The sequence below is a fragment of the Olea europaea genome, chromosome 13 (genome assembly GCF_002742605.1).
Source record: "Olea europaea var. sylvestris chromosome 13, O_europaea_v1, whole genome shotgun sequence".
Classification (NCBI taxonomy): Eukaryota; Viridiplantae; Streptophyta; class Magnoliopsida; order Lamiales; family Oleaceae; genus Olea; species Olea europaea.
In genome coordinates, this window is record NC_036249.1 from 4,713,875 (window position 1) to 4,734,512 (window position 20,638).

The window sequence follows — 20,638 nt, forward strand, 5'->3', positions numbered from 1 at the left end:
TGTAGTTCTTGGTGGTGCTGATTGATCAAACCAAAACTTTTACAAATTGGATTACAGAAGCTGAAATTTGTTTGTCTTTACAAGAGTATCATGATTGTGCAGGGCTCCATTGCTTTGCATTCAAGGGTACAAAAAATGGTGGAAGCTTAGCTTAAAAATGACTTGTCAAAGCTATTTTTTATTTATTTGAATAAATCAATTATTGGATATTATCAAGTGCAATTTTCTATTCTGGTGCTGGTTGGATACCCAGCAATGAAGGCCCCTCATCAAGTTGGAAACCCTATTGGCTGCTGATGTTTCAAGTTTTCAACCCAGCAGAAGAGCCATAAAACCCAGATTTTGTGGGGTGGGTCAGTTTATATGTGGCTATAATTGCTTATAATTTCTATTCTTTCTATAGTCGGAAAGCATTGAGTGTGGGTTTGGCATTTGGTGGTGTCAAAGACAAAAATTGTGGTTTGTGAATGAACTTGACTTAGGGATTGGATAGGTAAAATCATTTTGTAGGAAGATAACTCTAATGAGCTAATCTTTTATTACCTTAGAGAATGGTTGACTCTCTCTCATGTTGTGGGTCCTGTGTGAGTAAAAAAAAAACCCAAAAAAAAAGTGGGCCCCGTCATTGTGAGAGTCGGTCATCCCCTCTATCAAAAAAATTCGAGTACTATAGCAGGATTGTTGTTAACTTATCATATTTTTACTTTATTTGAATTAGAGACTGACAGTAAAGAATTGTAAAGTTTCTTCCCCTTACAATATATAGCAAAAGGAACAAGAAAGTTGATTGAAGGAAGGGAACTAACTAATAAAACGTTATTTTTCAATTTTATTTACCCCGATTTGCATAATTAATTATTCAAGTACTTCTTTTGAAATTAGATAATTTTGATTAATTATCTGATTCTCACGTTCCGTGAATACAAAAGAAAAGATGAACAATATTTTAAGCAAAAGTTTTTGACGAAGATGCACACGAATTGACATAAAAATTAAAGTGAAAAAAACAAATCCAGGAATCCAGTAAAAGAGTTGAACTCAGTAATTTAATAATGTTGGGTTCTCAACCTCCAAAGTAACTATGTATTATTATTCATCAAACCCAAGTGCTGTAGGCATTAAAATTCATTAGTTTTATTTTAATGTTGCAATATTTAATGATCCCTATAAAAGTTAAGACAAGTGCATTGGTTTCAAATTAAAGTATAGTCAGGTGTGTGAATGTCTCTTAAAATATACAAGAGGCATAAAGTTCTTTAATCTTTGTATTAGTTAGGTTGTATAACTAATAAGAGGAGAAAGTTGGCTTTGTTTCCTTCACTTCCAAGGTTGAGAAAAAGTAAGATTTTATTAGCAGATTAAAAGTTACTTATAAGTAACTTTTAAATTAAGCTAAATTTAGAATAACTAATTATTATTTGGGTTGTGCTATGAGTACATTATGGACACCATAATGGTGTCCATAATGCACACATGGTGCCCCCCTATTGGAGGGGCGCCTGGTGTCCATAATGTACACTAAGCATTATTCTTATTATTTGAGTAATAACCTTTTAATAGCAGCCTGAAAACCCGGTTCAAATTGCATGGAACTTCGGGTTTATCAATAAAAAGTGATGAATGAAAATGGAAAAATGATGAAATATTCTGGTTCACCGTCCAATTCAGTCATATGCATTCTAAGAGGTTCCATCTCAAAAGCTTTCTTCGAATCTTTGGGATCTCCAAAATGAAAGGGTAATCTCGTAGTTCTTGCTCTATCAAAAAATGCATCATTAAATGGTCAAATATTTTTACATTGAGGTCAAATATAAACATGTCCTAAAGAGATAGTTAAGGGATGTATTGATTCTCGAGACGAGTATACAAAAAAATTGAGTATTAATGTTTTCTACGAGGTAATACTTTGCTGGCACTTTTAGTAAGTGAACTTGATAGTACTGAACAATATTAAGAACAAAGTAAGAACGAAAATTTTAGTAGGCAACATGTCCTACAGGCTACAATGATGAGTGGGGGCAGGGCAAAGACAAAATTTCCTGATCTTCTGTTTACACATTTCTCATTCCCATGTTTTTAAATGATGCTCTTCCCCTCCATTTCCTCCTCAAACCTCACCCTCCACTACGTGTTTCTTTGTGTACAAATTCTCTAGAGAGAATATGGATGCAAATGAAAGCTATATTGACATGGAAGTTGGTTCATTAGCCACCATTTTTTCACCTTCACACCGTAGAGAATTTGAGTTCCAAAGCTTTTCGTGCTCCTCCGGCCGAGATACCACCACTTCTCCAGCGGACGAGCTCTTTTATAAAGGAAAACTCCTCCCCCTCCACCTCCCGCCTCGTCTCCAAATGGTGGAGAAAATTCTAGAGAATAGTCATTCCTCCACCACTTTTGATCCATTACAAGAATCTTTATTCAGCACTCCATTATTCACTCCTGCATCCAATACTCCGTTTGCATCGTGCAATATTTCTCCCACTGATTCTTGCCAAGTTAGCCGAGAGCTGAACCCGGAACTGTATTTTCTTGAGTACTCGGCGGATCAATCGAGCACTTATGTGAGTGCTGCAATTAGCCCATGCCCTTATATGCTGCTTCTTGTTTCCATCTTTATTGATGTGGGATTTTATCCTTATCACTAGAGATAATCAGCATGGCTACTTGTATATGGTATCGTGCTTCTTGAATATGCCGTATTAGCGAATAACTTGAAAATTTAGTATGAAAATTATAGAATAGTTGAGTAGAAATCCTCAATATAATTTAAAGAATGTAAAACGTCTATAAGTAGCTCGTATCTCTTTGGTATTACTTTGATATTATATTCTTTCATCTCTCACGAGAATTTATTGATGAAGTAAGGGAATGGATCTCTGAGTTCACGGAGTGATTAGAGCTAGACACGTTTCGGTTGGGCTATTGTATATACCATGATACTGCAATGGCCTTGATTTTCCTTAAAGACAGCGAAATACCCTCGTCTCAGTCTAATTGTTTACATGTTACTTTGTATTTTATTATACCATAATCTGATTGTGTTTTTCTCAACAGGTTTTCGAGGAAGAACCGGCCAGTTCAAACACGAACAAATCTTGGACAAAACCTCTAAAACTTATAAAGCAATCCACACTTGGATCCAAACTCAAAGCTTCCCGGGCTTACCTCAAATCTTTGTTCACCAAATCTAGTTGCTCAGTTGAGTCCTCAAGAAATATTGTTTATGAAGGATCAATTTCAAATGCCAAAGAATGTGCACTTCAACATTCCAGGACCTCTAAAAATGTCCCATTTGGGCAAATTCAAACAAAATGTCACAGAAGGTCATTTTCGGGAGCCATAAAGAGAGTATCAAAGGCTAAATCTTCATCATCTAATTCTTCAAATTCGGGTTCAAGTTCAACAGATTCCAATGGATTTCAGGAGATGAAGATTTTGAAGGGAAATATAAGTGGAAAATCAGAACTGGAGAATTCAATTCAGGCAGCCATTGCACATTGTAAAAGGTCTCATCAGCAAGAAATATGTTCAAGAAAGACTGTTAGTGATCTTGGGTTTTGTTCAATGTCTGCTTCAAAAGTGATCTATGATGATCAAGAAAGACCAGAGCTTTGCAGGGGTTGATGAAGTTGATGATCATATATTTGGTAGGGAGGATTAAATGACAGTGGATAGTACATGCAGTCACTACTGAGTACCAAACATGCACGGAGTTTATTTTGCACTCTTTTTTGCCAAATGTGTAATGAGCATAGTAAAAACTCCGGAATAATTGTGCTGAAAATGTGTGAAAATTACGACTTAAAGAGAAATATTAGGAAGTACCATGTTCATGTAGTTGATTTCAATTTATTTAAATTAAGAACTAGGTTGTTTGTTGATATTCAATGTATTTAAAAAGGCAATTGTAATCACTCTAATCTTAAATCTACAGCACAAAGATTCTGTCCAAACTGCATCGTCCTTAAAATGCTCATCATAGTTCAGTTCATAACAACAACTAGTTGATAACTAGACTGCTAACCATTAGCAATCTAGATCGATAGCGTTATTCTTAAGAACTCCAACCACTTTGTAACTCTGGCGTGTCCTCCTATAACAAAGTGCCAATTTTCTATCATTTTGTTCATTTACTTGTAAATAAGTCCGTTACATAATCGAAGGCATTGAAATTCAATAAAGGCAGAACAAAGCCATTGCTAGACTGATATCTATGTTTAATTTGAATCTCATTTCGTTTTTAAATGAATGATACAGAATGAACCCTGGAGGATACACTTGAACCGCCTCGTATATAAGCTGAAATCGATCAAACTAAAGCTATAATATATTATTACTCGACATTGTTGTCAATAAATTTGAAATCAAGCAACAAAATTCTTTTTTATAATCAAATCCCACATAGATAAAAAAAAATTATCATGAATCAATATGCCACTCCTTTACTTCTTATCAAAGAATTTTGAAGGTAACCATGGGGTGATTATAAAACCCTATCATAATGGTCGACTTGGTTTGAATGTTTGGCAACGTTTTCGAATACAATAATGTTAGTATTAGCCCAGGTGGGAGGCCTATGCGGGCCACAATTACAAAAATCAAAATTATTAACTTATTGAACCAACTCAGGGCCTGTTTGGACCACATTGTTCCAAAAAATATATTCTTAAACAGTGATTTGACATTATTTCAATCACATATTTTTCAATAAAATAATATTACACGTAGATAAAAAAGTTTTCCTTATTTTTTATCCACACACTTCCCATTAATACACTATTCAAAAATACATTATTACCAAAATAATGTAGCTCAAACACCCCCTCAATGTATTTTACCCTTGTAACACGACCAAGAAAAAACTTGGCAGCCAGGGTACCTCTTGAACATCTCCACTTCTAAAGCAAAATGAATTCAAAATAGATCAGATAAAGTCATAAAACAGAGTCAGAAAGGACAGCTTTCAAGTGGATTCGTTTTGTCCCAAGTGGAAGTTACCCAACCTTAAACTATTTTAAATCTGTCAGCCAGATATTTGACAATATTGATGATAAAGGAGGAGCCTCTAAAAAGATCATTTGATGATGTTCAGCACTACAGGGTACTGATAACCATATAACAAGAAACTCTTCCCCCACCCAACTTCCACATTTGTCCACAAAAAGGAACTGCACTAGTTAGTTAAATGCCTACCAAAGTTTTTCTTATGTTTTTTTCACTTTATTATGAAGAGATATAGCAATGAATCGAACAGAGATATTAATGATGCACAAGAAAACCGATCTTATATATATCAAGAATAATATTTAATTTGTTAGTATTGAATCAGGAGAAGTCGACTTTCTGGAAAAAAAAAATGTCAAATGGTTAAACAAACCATGTAGTTAGTTACTAAATGCCAGAGAAGTACTATATAGGACGACGTCATGAATGCCAGAGAAGTACAGATAGAAGCCAACCACATCAGTTCGTTAATAACTTCTACGACATGTTTTTCAGCCTGCAGTCGCGTCTCTAACAATGTAATTTGAACTCTAACAATGTAATTTGAACTACGACAAACAGCAAGTGACGTAAAAAATGCAATGGCATTGGAGATGAAGAAGATTTTAAAAGAAGCACTGAGCACAACCACGGCCACCCCATCATCTTTATCCCCACCAGGAACTGTAAAAATTGCAGCAAAGACAACTGTAGCAAAGAGCACAGCCACCTGAGTCACTAAGTCGGTGGCATCGTTAATCCCTTCCCGATGAAGTTTCTGCAGTTCTTTAGCAATTCCATGGACATTTTTGTTTGTTCTCTCACTTTGCTGAAGCTGGAAATGGACATCTTTCTTCATTTCAGTTACGGTTTTCAGCAACTCATCCCTCGGTTGGTTCGACTCATTGGCTCTAACAGCACCGTAATGACAAGGCATTCCTTTATGTTCGAAGATTCTTCAGAGAGGGGAAGATCTTCGGCAATGTCAAGAGCCGTTTTGTGATCTCTGATCAGTGCGTTTACGTGTGTATCAGGCAAGCGTAATAACTCATTAACAATCTGCATGGGGAAAATTTTTCCGACGGCCTCGTGCAAAGTTGTCTAAGCAGCTGAAAGAAGAAAGAGAGATTTGATAAATAAACACTTAACAGTAAATTTTCTGGGTGGAGAATCACAATTTAGAAATCAGTTGAGCATATTTTCGCTCTTTTTTGACAAATGAAGCAAATTGTAAGATAAACAGAAAACCAATGAAGTAAACTATTAATAATTCAAGGAAATGTCTATACCAATTCCTGCTATTATTATCAAATATTACCACAAAAGTGATGTAGCTATACAATAATAGAGATTCAAAGAAATTACAATGATCATACGCATATTCCAGGATTCCTAAAAATGCAAAATGAGAGGTTAATTGATTATTGAAGTCTCAAGTATTATAGACGCATTTCTGGATACAAAATTGATCAAATATATTTGTCATACATAATTACTTAGAGGATGAACAATAGTGTCAAAACTAACAATTTAATCATAACTATATTTTTTCCAATTCCATAAAAAAAAAAATTATATTTTTCAACTTATATACCAATTTAAGTGAAGAAAGATCATTTAAATTAATCATTTTTATTGAAAAGATGGAACGATCAATCTAACTTCACAACGTTCATAATATTGTGTAAACGACTTAAGGACAATTACTTTATTTTGTACTCTTAACATTTCACATATTTATTGGCGAATAAAAATTTGCATGTAGAGAAAGCTTTAACATATTACATTATTTGCAGAGAAAAGCTTATGGCTTTTGACTTTCAAACCCCAATTTTAACATTGTTAGTTGCTCTCATTTGACGGATTATTTTTATGTATAAGTAGAAAAGTCCTAGGAATTAGAATTATACTCATCAATCTTTAGCAAACAGGTTAGTACAAAAATATATTTTTTACAAATGGTGATACTGCTAGGATCTTTGTCGCTTCTGACTTCTGCAAATTGAGAGAAACTTGTGAAATGATTTGCATTTGAAATTGTTGGCAATGATTATTGTCATCTCCAAGCATGAATGCTTTAGATTTTTAAATTTATTTTCAGTAACATGTTTCAATTTTGCCTAACCCATGATTGCATTCAATGGGAAATTATTATTTAGGTGACTATCTCCTTGACTGCTGCTCAAGCCCGTCTTCACAATATGAGGGAAGAAAGAGACCAATTCTATGAAGCTAATGATCAGATTGTTGCCCATTTAAAAACTAGGGTTTGCTCAAGTTTTTCATTAGTTATTTATTTTTTCCCTGCATTACTAAGTTTCTACTAAATATTACTTGCTGGTTATATATGTTTCTTAACTTTTTTTTTTTTCCATACCCTGTCTGTACAACTTTATAGGAAGAAGAGCTATCAAAATCCATTAAATCAAGCCGAGCAGAAGCAGATGTTCTAAGTACTTGGATAAATTTTCTGGAAGATACTTGGTCTCTTCAGTGTTCTCATACAGACACAAAAGAGAAGGAAACCAAGTATGTTAATAAACTTTAAAGTTATACCCTTGAGCATAGTTTCTCTTCCTAGATTTGAATATTCATTTGAACTTCTGCTACTTTTGTTTCATAATTTCACTTTTTATGCTTATAAGGTGAATCAGATTTTTCCAAGTTATTGAGATATTCAAAGCTTACTTTGTAGCTAATTTACAGCTTTGTATTTTTCAAGTGATGAATTGCAGACACATGAAGGCTACTTTTTAAATTTGGTTATTCAACTACTTTCGGCCTATGAGGTGCTTATTTGATGTCCCCGTCAGAATGACATTTTCTATACATAGAATCTCTCTTCTAATTCGTATGATTGACCTCGTAAACTCTCTCATTTATGATTACCTTTTCTTGTCAAAAAAAATATGATGCAGAATGAGTTGAGACCCTGTATTGATCGCATTGAAAAATACGTGGAGAATTTGAAGAGTTTAACCGAAGGGTATTTCTTTTTGTTGCATTGTTTAAATGTTTCTACTTCGGTAGAACACTTGAAATTTAAAAATTGTATTACAGGTCAGCACTGGCTGCTAACATGGAAAATGATTATTCCAAAATACTGAACCCAAGGAAAAGTCTTGAGGAGGAATACCTCAACTATGAAGCTAAGGTAAAAACATTTACCTTGTGCTAACTGGATTTGAGTTCACTTTTCTCTTGCAATATAGTTCATAAGGTGTGTAAAGTTTTCCGCATGTTGATGTGCTGAGGAGCTGTCCCTAATTATTTAGCCAAATTAATGCCCCTCTGTTTACCCCATCACCTCATGGAGATAAATGTAGTCAATCACTTATTTTAGTTGTTTTGCTGCTAATTTTTCATAATATTAAGTTTGACTTGCTCCCTATAAGGACACTGGCTGTGGCATGTTTAAATAAAAGAAAATGAGATTGTCATGTATTTTCTGTACAGATCGTAACGACTTTCAGCGTAGTGGACAACATGAGAGATCAGTTCTATGCTCAACAAGGATCGGTCTCCAGGTTTGCTTATCTGAACTTGCATATTTTTCTATTAGTAATAGTACCGAGACTGGCATCAAACTTACCTAAAATTTTATTATTGGCTTGAGTTCATTCAGTAAAGATGATCCAAAGGTTAAAGAGCTATTCGACAAAATTGCTAAGATAAGAGAGGAATTTGAATCTATAGAGAGACCAAATCTAGAAATCGAGAACCCCCCTCCACGGGCAGATACATCATCTGGTGAGAAGCTGGAGGAAAGTGTTGTACACTCCTTGGAACTAGCTGCAGAGGCACCAGAAGCCGGGAAAATCAAGCACCATGAGCAACCCAGTAACAAGTCTGAGCAGGTGCTTGACCCTGACGCTGAATTGGCAAAGCTGGAGTCTGAATTTGGTAAGTCAAACAGGGATTACTCTGCAGAAGAAATTAATGACTGGGAATTTGATGAGCTCGAAAAAGAGTTGAGATCTGGTGATTCATCGGGGAAATAAATAGAAACTATCAATCAAGATGGACAAATGTTGTATCAAATCCTAAACTATTAGCAAGTTGAATTTGTGTATGATGTAGTAAGCTCCTCAAGGCTTATTTTGTCCTTGAAGTCCACTATATGCTTGTTGAAGTCCATTTTATTTATTCTTGTGTAAATCTTTAAAAAGTATACTATGTAAACTTGTATCAATGGCACAAAACTTTGTGGATGCAGGTGAGAGTTTAAAACGATAACTTGAATTTAGCATTTACAATTACACATGTAAATGTTTTTGGTTAACCATGTTTCACCGAAAAATGTGTTCAATTTGTTGCATAAGGTTATTTATACGTGCATATTTGGTGTGTAGTATTAGACTAGATCGAACAATATATTTAGGTTTTAAAATTTTCCTATTAGAAATTCTGAGGGGTAGCTCAGTAGTGGTTTGCTCCCTAATGGTTCGAATCCCCCTTCAGACCATTGAAGAGAGTATCTGGTTGTAAACTTCAGGACCTCTTGGGATTAGTTGAGGTGTGCGTAAGCTGATTCGAATACCCACGGTTAAAAAAATAAAAAATAAATAAAAAATTACCCGTTAGGATGTAACAAGTCTTTGGGGTTACTTTTACTTAATTTTTTCAGTTAGCAGAACCTGCATGATAAGAAGCAGCAGCCTTCATACTTTACGAGAAGGGTAAACTAGAATGAAGCAGGTGTGGTTTGTAGTTCTTGGTGGTGCTGATTGATCAAACCAAAACTTTTACAAATTGGATTACAGAAGCTGAAATTTGTTTGTCTTTACAAGAGTATCATGATTGTGCAGGGCTCCATTGCTTTGCATTCAAGGGTACAAAAAATGGTGGAAGCTTAGCTTAAAAATGACTTGTCAAAGCTATTTTTTATTTATTTGAATAAATCAATTATTGGATATTATCAAGTGCAATTTTCTATTCTGGTGCTGGTTGGATACCCAGCAATGAAGGCCCCTCATCAAGTTGGAAACCCTATTGGCTGCTGATGTTTCAAGTTTTCAACCCAGCAGAAGAGCCATAAAACCCAGATTTTGTGGGGTGGGTCAGTTTATATGTGGCTATAATTGCTTATAATTTCTATTCTTTCTATAGTCGGAAAGCATTGAGTGTGGGTTTGGCATTTGGTGGTGTCAAAGACAAAAATTGTGGTTTGTGAATGAACTTGACTTAGGGATTGGATAGGTAAAATCATTTTGTAGGAAGATAACTCTAATGAGCTAATCTTTTATTACCTTAGAGAATGGTTGACTCTCTCTCATGTTGTGGGTCCTGTGTGAGTAAAAAAAAAACCCAAAAAAAAAGTGGGCCCCGTCATTGTGAGAGTCGGTCATCCCCTCTATCAAAAAAATTCGAGTACTATAGCAGGATTGTTGTTAACTTATCATATTTTTACTTTATTTGAATTAGAGACTGACAGTAAAGAATTGTAAAGTTTCTTCCCCTTACAATATATAGCAAAAGGAACAAGAAAGTTGATTGAAGGAAGGGAACTAACTAATAAAACGTTATTTTTCAATTTTATTTACCCCGATTTGCATAATTAATTATTCAAGTACTTCTTTTGAAATTAGATAATTTTGATTAATTATCTGATTCTCACGTTCCGTGAATACAAAAGAAAAGATGAACAATATTTTAAGCAAAAGTTTTTGACGAAGATGCACACGAATTGACATAAAAATTAAAGTGAAAAAAACAAATCCAGGAATCCAGTAAAAGAGTTGAACTCAGTAATTTAATAATGTTGGGTTCTCAACCTCCAAAGTAACTATGTATTATTATTCATCAAACCCAAGTGCTGTAGGCATTAAAATTCATTAGTTTTATTTTAATGTTGCAATATTTAATGATCCCTATAAAAGTTAAGACAAGTGCATTGGTTTCAAATTAAAGTATAGTCAGGTGTGTGAATGTCCCTTAAAATATACAAGAGGCATAAAGTTCTTTAATCTTTGTATTAGTTAGGTTGTATAACTAATAAGAGGAGAAAGTTGGCTTTGTTTCCTTCACTTCCAAGGTTGAGAAAAAGTAAGATTTTATTAGCAGATTAAAAGTTACTTATAAGTAACTTTTAAATTAAGCTAAATTTAGAATAACTAATTATTATTTGGGTTGTGCTATGAGTACATTATGGACACCATAATGGTGTCCATAATGCACACATGGTGCCCCCCTATTGGAGGGGCGCCTGGTGTCCATAATGTACACTAAGCATTATTCTTATTATTTGAGTAATAACCTTTTAATAGCAGCCTGAAAACCCGGTTCAAATTGCATGGAACTTCGGGTTTATCAATAAAAAGTGATGAATGAAAATGGAAAAATGATGAAATATTCTGGTTCACCGTCCAATTCAGTCATATGCATTCTAAGAGGTTCCATCTCAAAAGCTTTCTTCGAATCTTTGGGATCTCCAAAATGAAAGGGTAATCTCGTAGTTCTTGCTCTATCAAAAAATGCATCATTAAATGGTCAAATATTTTTACATTGAGGTCAAATATAAACATGTCCTAAAGAGATAGTTAAGGGATGTATTGATTCTCGAGACGAGTATACAAAAAAATTGAGTATTAATGTTTTCTACGAGGTAATACTTTGCTGGCACTTTTAGTAAGTGAACTTGATAGTACTGAACAATATTAAGAACAAAGTAAGAACGAAAATTTTAGTAGGCAACATGTCCTACAGGCTACAATGATGAGTGGGGGCAGGGCAAAGACAAAATTTCCTGATCTTCTGTTTACACATTTCTCATTCCCATGTTTTTAAATGATGCTCTTCCCCTCCATTTCCTCCTCAAACCTCACCCTCCACTACGTGTTTCTTTGTGTATAAATTCTCTAGAGAGAATATGGATGCAAATGAAAGCTATATTGACATGGAAGTTGGTTCATTAGCCACCATTTTTTCACCTTCACACCGTAGAGAATTTGAGTTCCAAAGCTTTTCGTGCTCCTCCGGCCGAGATACCACCACTTCTCCAGCGGACGAGCTCTTTTATAAAGGAAAACTCCTCCCCCTCCACCTCCCGCCTCGTCTCCAAATGGTGGAGAAAATTCTAGAGAATAGTCATTCCTCCACCACTTTTGATCCATTACAAGAATCTTTATTCAGCACTCCATTATTCACTCCTGCATCCAATACTCCGTTTGCATCGTGCAATATTTCTCCCACTGATTCTTGCCAAGTTAGCCGAGAGCTGAACCCGGAACTGTATTTTCTTGAGTACTCGGCGGATCAATCGAGCACTTATGTGAGTGCTGCAATTAGCCCATGCCCTTATATGCTGCTTCTTGTTTCCATCTTTATTGATGTGGGATTTTATCCTTATCACTAGAGATAATCAGCATGGCTACTTGTATATGGTATCGTGCTTCTTGAATATGCCGTATTAGCGAATAACTTGAAAATTTAGTATGAAAATTATAGAATAGTTGAGTAGAAATCCTCAATATAATTTAAAGAATGTAAAACGTCTATAAGTAGCTCGTATCTCTTTGGTATTACTTTGATATTATATTCTTTCATCTCTCACGAGAATTTATTGATGAAGTAAGGGAATGGATCTCTGAGTTCACGGAGTGATTAGAGCTAGACACGTTTCGGTTGGGCTATTGTATATACCATGATACTGCAATGGCCTTGATTTTCCTTAAAGACAGCGAAATACCCTCGTCTCAGTCTAATTGTTTACATGTTACTTTGTATTTTATTATACCATAATCTGATTGTGTTTTTCTCAACAGGTTTTCGAGGAAGAACCGGCCAGTTCAAACACGAACAAATCTTGGACAAAACCTCTAAAACTTATAAAGCAATCCACACTTGGATCCAAACTCAAAGCTTCCCGGGCTTACCTCAAATCTTTGTTCACCAAATCTAGTTGCTCAGTTGAGTCCTCAAGAAATATTGTTTATGAAGGATCAATTTCAAATGCCAAAGAATGTGCACTTCAACATTCCAGGACCTCTAAAAATGTCCCATTTGGGCAAATTCAAACAAAATGTCACAGAAGGTCATTTTCGGGAGCCATAAAGAGAGTATCAAAGGCTAAATCTTCATCATCTAATTCTTCAAATTCGGGTTCAAGTTCAACAGATTCCAATGGATTTCAGGAGATGAAGATTTTGAAGGGAAATATAAGTGGAAAATCAGAACTGGAGAATTCAATTCAGGCAGCCATTGCACATTGTAAAAGGTCTCATCAGCAAGAAATATGTTCAAGAAAGACTGTTAGTGATCTTGGGTTTTGTTCAATGTCTGCTTCAAAAGTGATCTATGATGATCAAGAAAGACCAGAGCTTTGCAGGGGTTGATGAAGTCGACGATCATTTATTTGGTAGGGAGGATTAAATGACAGTGGATAGTACATGCAGTCACTACTGAGTACCAAACATGCACGGAGTTTATTTTGCACTCTTTTTTGCCAAATGTGTAATGAGCATAGTAAAAACTCCGGAATAATTGTGCTGAAAATGTGTGAAAATTACGAGTTAAAGAGAAATATTAGGAAGTACCATGTTCATGTAGTTGATTTCAATTTATTTAAATTAAGAACTAGGTTGTTTGTTGATATTCAATGTATTTAAAAAGGCAATTGTAATCACTCTAATCTTAAATCTACAGCACAAAGATTCTGTCCAAACTGCATCGTCCTTAAAATGCTCATCATAGTTCAGTTCATAACAACAACTAGTTGATAACTAGACTGCTAACCATTAGCAATCTAGATCGATAGCGTTATTCTTAAGAACTCCAACCACTTTGTAACTCTGGCGTGTCCTCCTATAACAAAGTGCCAATTTTCTATCATTTTGTTCATTTACTTGTAAATAAGTCCGTTACATAATCGAAGGCATTGAAATTCAATAAAGGCAGAACAAAGCCATTGCTAGACTGATATCTATGTTTAATTTGAATCTCATTTCGTTTTTAAATGAATGATACAGAATGAACCCTGGAGGATACACTTGAACCGCCTCGTATATAAGCTGAAATCGATCAAACTAAAGCTATAATATATTATTACTCGACATTGTTGTCAATAAATTTGAAATCAAGCAACAAAATTCTTTTTTATAATCAAATCCCACATAGATAAAAAAAAATTATCATGAATCAATATGCCACTCCTTTACTTCTTATCAAAGAATTTTGAAGGTAACCATGGGGTGATTATAAAACCCTATCATAATGGTCGACTTGGTTTGAATGTTTGGCAACGTTTTCGAATACAATAATGTTAGTATTAGCCCAGGTGGGAGGCCTATGCGGGCCACAATTACAAAAATCAAAATTATTAACTTATTGAACCAACTCAGGGCCTGTTTGGACCACATTGTTCCAAAAAATACATTCTTAAACAGTGATTTGACATTATTTCAATCACATATTTTTCAATAAAATAATATTATACGCAGATAAAAAAAATTTCCTTATTTTTTATCCACACACTTCCCATTAATACACTATTCAAGAATGCATTATTACCAAAATAATGTAGCTCAAACACCCCTCCCTCAATGTATTTTACACTTGTAACACGACCAAGAAAAAACTTGGCAGCCAGTGTACCTCTTGAACATCTCCACTTCTAAAGCAAAATGAATTCAAAATAGATCAGATAAAGTCATAAAACAGTCGGAAAGGACAGCTTTCAAGTGGATTCGTTTTGTCCCAAGTGGAAGTTACCCAACCTTAAACTATTTTAAATCTGTCAGCCAGATATTTGACAATATTGATGATAAAGGAGGAGCCTCTAAAAAGATCATTTGATGATGTTCGGCACTACAGGGTACTGATAACCATATAACAAGAAACTCTTCCCCCACCCAACTTCCACATTTGTCCACAAAAAGGAACTGCACTAGTTAGTTAAATGCCTACCAAAGTTTTTCTTATGTTTTTTTTCACTTTATTATGAAGAGATGTAGCAATGAATCGAACAGAGAAAATAATGATGCACAAGAAAACCGATCTTATATATATCAAGAATGATATTTAATTTGTTAGTATTGAATCAGGAAAAGTCGACTTTATGGATAAAAAATGTCAAATGGTTAAACAAACCATGTAGTTACTTAATAAATGCCAGAGAAGTACCATATAGGACGACGTCATGAATGCAAGAGAAGTACAGATAGAAGCCAACCACATCAGTTCGTTAATAACTTCTACGACACGTTTTTCAGCCTGTCGTCGCGTCTTTAACAATGTAATTTGAACTACGACAAACAGCAAGTGACGTAAAAAATGCAATGGCATTGGAGATCAAGAAGATTTTAAAAGCAGCACTGTGCACAACCACGTCCATCCCATCATCTTTATCCCCACCAGGAACTGTAAAAATTGCAGCAAAGGCAACTGTAGCAAAGAGCACAGCCACCACAGTCACTGAGTTGGTGGCATTGTTAATCCCTTCCCGATGAAGTTTCCGCAGTTCTTTAGCAATTCCATGGACATTTTTGTTTGTTCTCTTACTTTGCCGAAGCTGGAAATGGATATCTTTCTTGATTCGAGTGATGGTTTTTAGCTACTCATCCCTCGGTTGGTTCGACTATTGGCTCTAACAGCACCATAATGAAAAAGGCATTCCTTTATGTCCGAAGATTCTTCAGAGAGGGGAAGATCTTCGGCAATGTCAAGAGCCGTTTTGTGATCTCTGATCAGTGCGTTGACATGTGCATCAGGCAAGCGTAATAACTCATTAACTATCTGCATGGGGAAAAATTTTCCAACAGCATTATGTTACCCTCGTGCAAAGTTGTCAAAGCAGCAGATAGAAGAGAGAGATTTGATAAGTGAACATTTAACAGTAAGGTTGCTGGGTAGAGAATCATAATTTAGAAATCAGCTGAGCATATTTTCTCTCTTTTTTGACAAATGAAGCAAATTGTAAGATAAACAGAAAACCAATGAAGTAAACTATTAATAATTCAAGGAAATGTCTATACCAATTCCTGCTATTATTATCAAATATTACCACAAAAGTGATGTAGCTATACAATAATAGAGATTCAAAGAAATTACAATGACCTCTTTCATACGCATATTCCAGGATTCCTAAAAATGCAAAATGAGAGGTTAATTGATTATTGACGTCTCAAGTATTATAGACGCATTTCTAGATACAACATTGATCAAATATATTTGTCATACATAATTACTTAAGAGGATGAACAATAGTGTCAAAACTATACCAATTCCTGCTATTATTATCAAATATTACCACAAAAGTGATGTAGCTATACAATAATAGAGATTCAAAGAAATTACAATGATCATACGCATATTCCAGGATTCCTAAAAATGCAAAATGAGAGGTTAATTGATTATTGAAGTCTCAAGTATTATAGACGCATTTCTGGATACAAAATTGATCAAATATATTTGTCATACATAATTACTTAGAGGATGAACAATAGTGTCAAAACTAACAATTTAATCATAACTATATTTTTTCCAATTCCATAAAAAAAAAAATTATATTTTTCAACTTATATACCAATTTAAGTGAAGAAAGATCATTTAAATTAATCATTTTTATTGAAAAGATGGAACGATCAATCTAACTTCACAACGTTCATAATATTGTGTAAACGACTTAAGGACAATTACTTTATTTTGTACTCTTAACATTTCACATATTTATTGGCGAATAAAAATTTGCATGTAGAGAAAGCTTTAACATATTACATTATTTGCAGAGAAAAGCTTATGGCTTTTGACTTTCAAACCCCAATTTTAACATTGTTAGTTGCTCTCATTTGACGGATTATTTTTATGTATAAGTAGAAAAGTCCTAGGAATTAGAATTATACTCATCAATGCATCACAAAATCAATTCTTTATATAATATAAAAATCAATAAAACTAGAATTATACTCGTTGATATGTTTGCTGACATTATGAAGTAAACTAAATGGTCATCTTCAAATATTTTTGTTGGCAAAGTTTGGAAAAAGATTTATTTGCTATGCATCGAATAAGTATTCTACTCTTTACAAATTTAATAAGCTATATTAGATTCACGTCCCCTTGTACGCTTACTGCTTTTTAATTGATGATCAAATAATTCAACTAATAATCATTTCTTAGCTAATCATTTCTTAGCTTCCCATGTAGAATTGCCTTAACATTAAGTATTTATACAATTGTGAATAAAAATTATCATCAAAATACTTAATTGGGTATGTTTTCAAATGAAAATTTTATTGTAAAGCATTGAGTTGAAATTTCTTTAAAGTTATGAACATCAATATTTAGTGCATATACAAATATTTTTTAATACCAAAATCCAATTATTTGTGTAGATCAACTATTACGTTACTATGTATATAGTAGCATATAGTCTTATTATTAATGCTGTGACTTTGAACATATGAATAGTAAGATGGAATATACAGAGGAGGCCTGGGAATCAAATTTTATTGTTATGTCAGAGAGAGTAAAAATACATGGAAAGACTACTTCTTGATTATTTTTTCACTCTGTTTTTTCGTTTTAGTTGAAAAGCAAGAAAACAAAAACCAAAGAAATTCTGGTCATCTAATGACCTCTTAATAATCTGAAAGAAAACTATAGTATGTTTTTACTGGATAGTAGCATTCACAAGTTTAATCATCAAAATTCTATTGAGAATTCTTCCTAATAGGTTAATAAATGAAGCGTTTTTGGAGCTTGAGACTACACGCACAACGATAATTGACAGAGTAAATATGTGGAGGAAAAACACATTTGGTTCAAGGTAAGTTTCCCATCCATCAAGTTAAAGGTAAACATAAAAATAGAAACTAAAGCAGCATAACATACCTTTGAATGCTTTTTTCTTGTGGCTACATGTAATGCCATATTTCCAAATTTTTCAGGCAACATCACAATAGCTGCATCAGCCTCAAGGAGCAATATAACAACCTCGGAGTTAACTCCTTTCACAGCCATGAGCAATGCAGTCTGTCCTTTCTTGTCTGTCCTTCTAGCTAATTGAGGATCCTTATCAAGCAAAGCCTTTACGATGTCCACATGCCCTTGCTTGACAGTTAAGTGCAATGCATTTTTTCCATTCGATCTTGAAACTTCTAGCAAACTACAATCCTTTGACAACGATTCATTAACTACAGCCGTATGTCCTTTAGAAGCAGCAGTTACAAGAGGCGTAGCATTTGAAGGACCAACTGTTTTAATCAGTCCAGGGTCACGATCTAACAATACTAGGACAATACCTGCAATAGAAGGGTACAATGTCAGTGTAGGCCAGCTAGAAAAAATTTACTTGCTGTTATCAAATATAGTGCAGAAACAAAATCTGTTTCCTGTTATCTGCAAACTTCAACAAGTGTTTTGAAGTTTGATGTAATCATTTATTTGTTTTGAAATGTGGTCAGGTTTGAAGATTACAATCTCAATAATTAGTTCTGCCAAAGGGAACAGTAGTGAAAAATACTAGCAAAGGAGAAAAAAATTGCTTTGCCACAACATACATACAGCACACATACATGCACATATGCATGTGATCATAATATCTCCTGTTTAACCTTAAAAGTGAAGCATAAACCAATGATTCTAAATTACACCATACAAGTGGACTAAAAAAAAAAAAAAAAAAAAAAAAAAAAAAAAAAAAAAAAAAAAAAAAAAAAAAAAAAAAAAAAAAAAAAAACAAAAAAAAAAATGTTATACTTTTCAACTTATATACCAATTTAAGTGAAGAAAGATCACTTATATTAATCAGTTCAGGTCCGGATTCATAAATTAATCATTTTTATTGAAAAGATGGAATGATCAATCTAACTTCACAACGTTCATAATATTGTGTAAACAACTTAAGGAAAATTACTTTATTTTGTACTCTTAACATTTCACATATTTATTGGAGAATAGAAATTTGCATGTAGAGAAAGCTTTAACATATTACATTATTTGCAGAGAAATGCTTATGGCTTTTGACTTTCAAACCCCAATTTTAACATTGTTAGTTGCTCTCATTTGACGGATTATTTTTATGTAAATGATAAGTAGAAAAGTCCTAGGAATTAGAATTATACTCATCAATGCATCACAAAATCAATTCTTTATATAATATAAAAATCAATAAAACTAGAATCATACTCGTTGATATGTTTGCTGACATTATGAAGTAAACTAAATGGTCATCTTCAAATATTTTTGTTGGCAAAGTTTGGAAAAAGATTTATTCGCTATGCATCGAATAAGTATTCTACTCTTCACAAATTTAATAAGCTATATTAGATTCATGTCCCCTTGTACGCTTACTGCTTTTTAATTGATGATCAAATAATTCAACTAATAATCATCTCTTAGCTTCCCATGTAGAATTGCCTTCACATTAAGTATTTATACAATTGTGAATAAAAATTATCATCAAAATACTTAATTGGGTATGTTTTCAAATGAAAATTTTATTGTAAAGCATTGAGTTGAAATTTCTTTCCAGTTATGAACACCAATATTTAGTGCATATACAAATATTTTTTAATACCAAAATCCAATTATTTGTGTAGATCAACTATTACGTTACTATGTACATAGTAGCATATAGTCTTATTATTAATGCTGTGACTTTGAACATATGAATAGTAAGATGGAATATACAGAGGAGGCCTGGGAATCAAATTTTATTGTTATGTCAGAGAGAGTAAAAAAACACGGAAAGACTAGTTCTTGATTATTTTTTCACTCTGTTTTTTCGTTCTAGTTGAAAAGCAAGAAAACAAAAACCAAAGAAATTCTGGTCATCTAATGACCTCTTAATAATCTGAAAGAAAACTATCGTATGTTTTTACTGGATAGTAGCATTCACAAGTTTAATCATCAAAATTCTATTGAGAATTCTTCCTAATAGGTTAATAAATGAAGCATTTTTGGAGCTTGAGACTACACGCACAACGATAATTGACAGAGTAAGTATGAGGAGGAAAAACACATTTGGTTCAAGGTAAGTTTCCCATCCATCAAGTTAAAGGTAAACATAAAAATAGAAACTAAAGCAGCATAACATACCTTTGAATGCTTTTTTCTTGTGGCTACATGTAATGCCGTATTTCCAAATTTGTCAGGCGACATCACAATAGCTGCATCAGCCTCAAGAAGCAATATAACAACCTCGGAGTTAACTCCTTTCACAGCCATGAGCAATGCAGTCCGTCCTTTCTTGTCTGTCCTTCTAGCTAATTGAGGATCTTTATCAAGCAATGCCTTTACCATGTCCACATGCCCTTGCCTGACAGTTAAGTGCAATGCATTTTTTCCATTCGATCTTGAAACTTCTAGCAAACTACAATCCTTTGACAACGATTCATTAACTACAGCCGTATGTCCTTTAGAAGCAGCAGTTACAAGCAGCGTAGCATTTGAAGGACCAACTATTTTAATCAGTCCAGGGTCATGATCTCACAATACTTGGAAAATAGCTGCAATAGAAGGGTACAATGTCAGTGTAGGCCAGCTAGAAAAAATTTACTTGCTGTTATCAAATATGGTGCAGAAACAAAATCTGTTTCCTGTTAGCTGCAAACTTCAACAAGTGTTTTGATGTTTGATGTAATCATTTATTTGTTTTGAAATGTGGTCAGGTTTGAAGATTACAATCTCAATAATTAGTTCTGCCAAAGGGAAC

General features: G+C 33.9%; 3 protein-coding genes and 1 pseudogene across 4 annotated transcripts; 3 read left to right on the top strand and 1 right to left on the bottom strand.

The window, feature by feature from the left end:
- The first annotated feature begins 2,037 nt into the window (after positions 1–2,037).
- On the top strand, positions 2,038–3,814 carry LOC111407354 (probable membrane-associated kinase regulator 4). Its single transcript, XM_023036776.1, has 2 exons — positions 2,038–2,564; positions 3,058–3,814. Exons 1-2 carry the CDS (start codon positions 2,163–2,165, stop codon positions 3,625–3,627), a joined length of 972 nt encoding a protein of 323 aa, XP_022892544.1. The 5' UTR covers positions 2,038–2,162; the 3' UTR covers positions 3,628–3,814.
- Positions 3,815–7,111: 3,297 nt separating this feature from the next.
- Positions 7,112–9,219, top strand: LOC111407355. Of its 2 annotated transcripts, none has more exons than XM_023036777.1 (7): positions 7,112–7,253; positions 7,385–7,515; positions 7,709–7,775; positions 7,905–7,972; positions 8,047–8,140; positions 8,443–8,513; positions 8,603–9,219. In XM_023036777.1, the coding sequence occupies exons 1-7, from the start codon at positions 7,188–7,190 to the stop codon at positions 8,985–8,987; spliced, it is 882 nt and encodes a 293-aa protein (XP_022892545.1). In that variant the 5' UTR covers positions 7,112–7,187; the 3' UTR covers positions 8,988–9,219. The 2 variants fall into 2 exon arrangements, with proteins under 2 accessions (XP_022892545.1, XP_022892546.1); XM_023036778.1 differs by having other exon boundaries at positions 8,612–9,219.
- A 2,510-nt stretch (positions 9,220–11,729) lies between these two features.
- LOC111407352 (probable membrane-associated kinase regulator 4) lies at positions 11,730–13,578 on the top strand. The gene is made up of 2 exons (XM_023036775.1): positions 11,730–12,256; positions 12,750–13,578. The coding sequence occupies exons 1-2, from the start codon at positions 11,855–11,857 to the stop codon at positions 13,317–13,319; spliced, it is 972 nt and encodes a 323-aa protein (XP_022892543.1). The 5' UTR covers positions 11,730–11,854; the 3' UTR covers positions 13,320–13,578.
- A 1,127-nt stretch (positions 13,579–14,705) lies between these two features.
- The window catches only part of LOC111408342, a 6,608-nt pseudogene continuing 675 nt past the window's right edge, over positions 14,706–20,638 (bottom strand).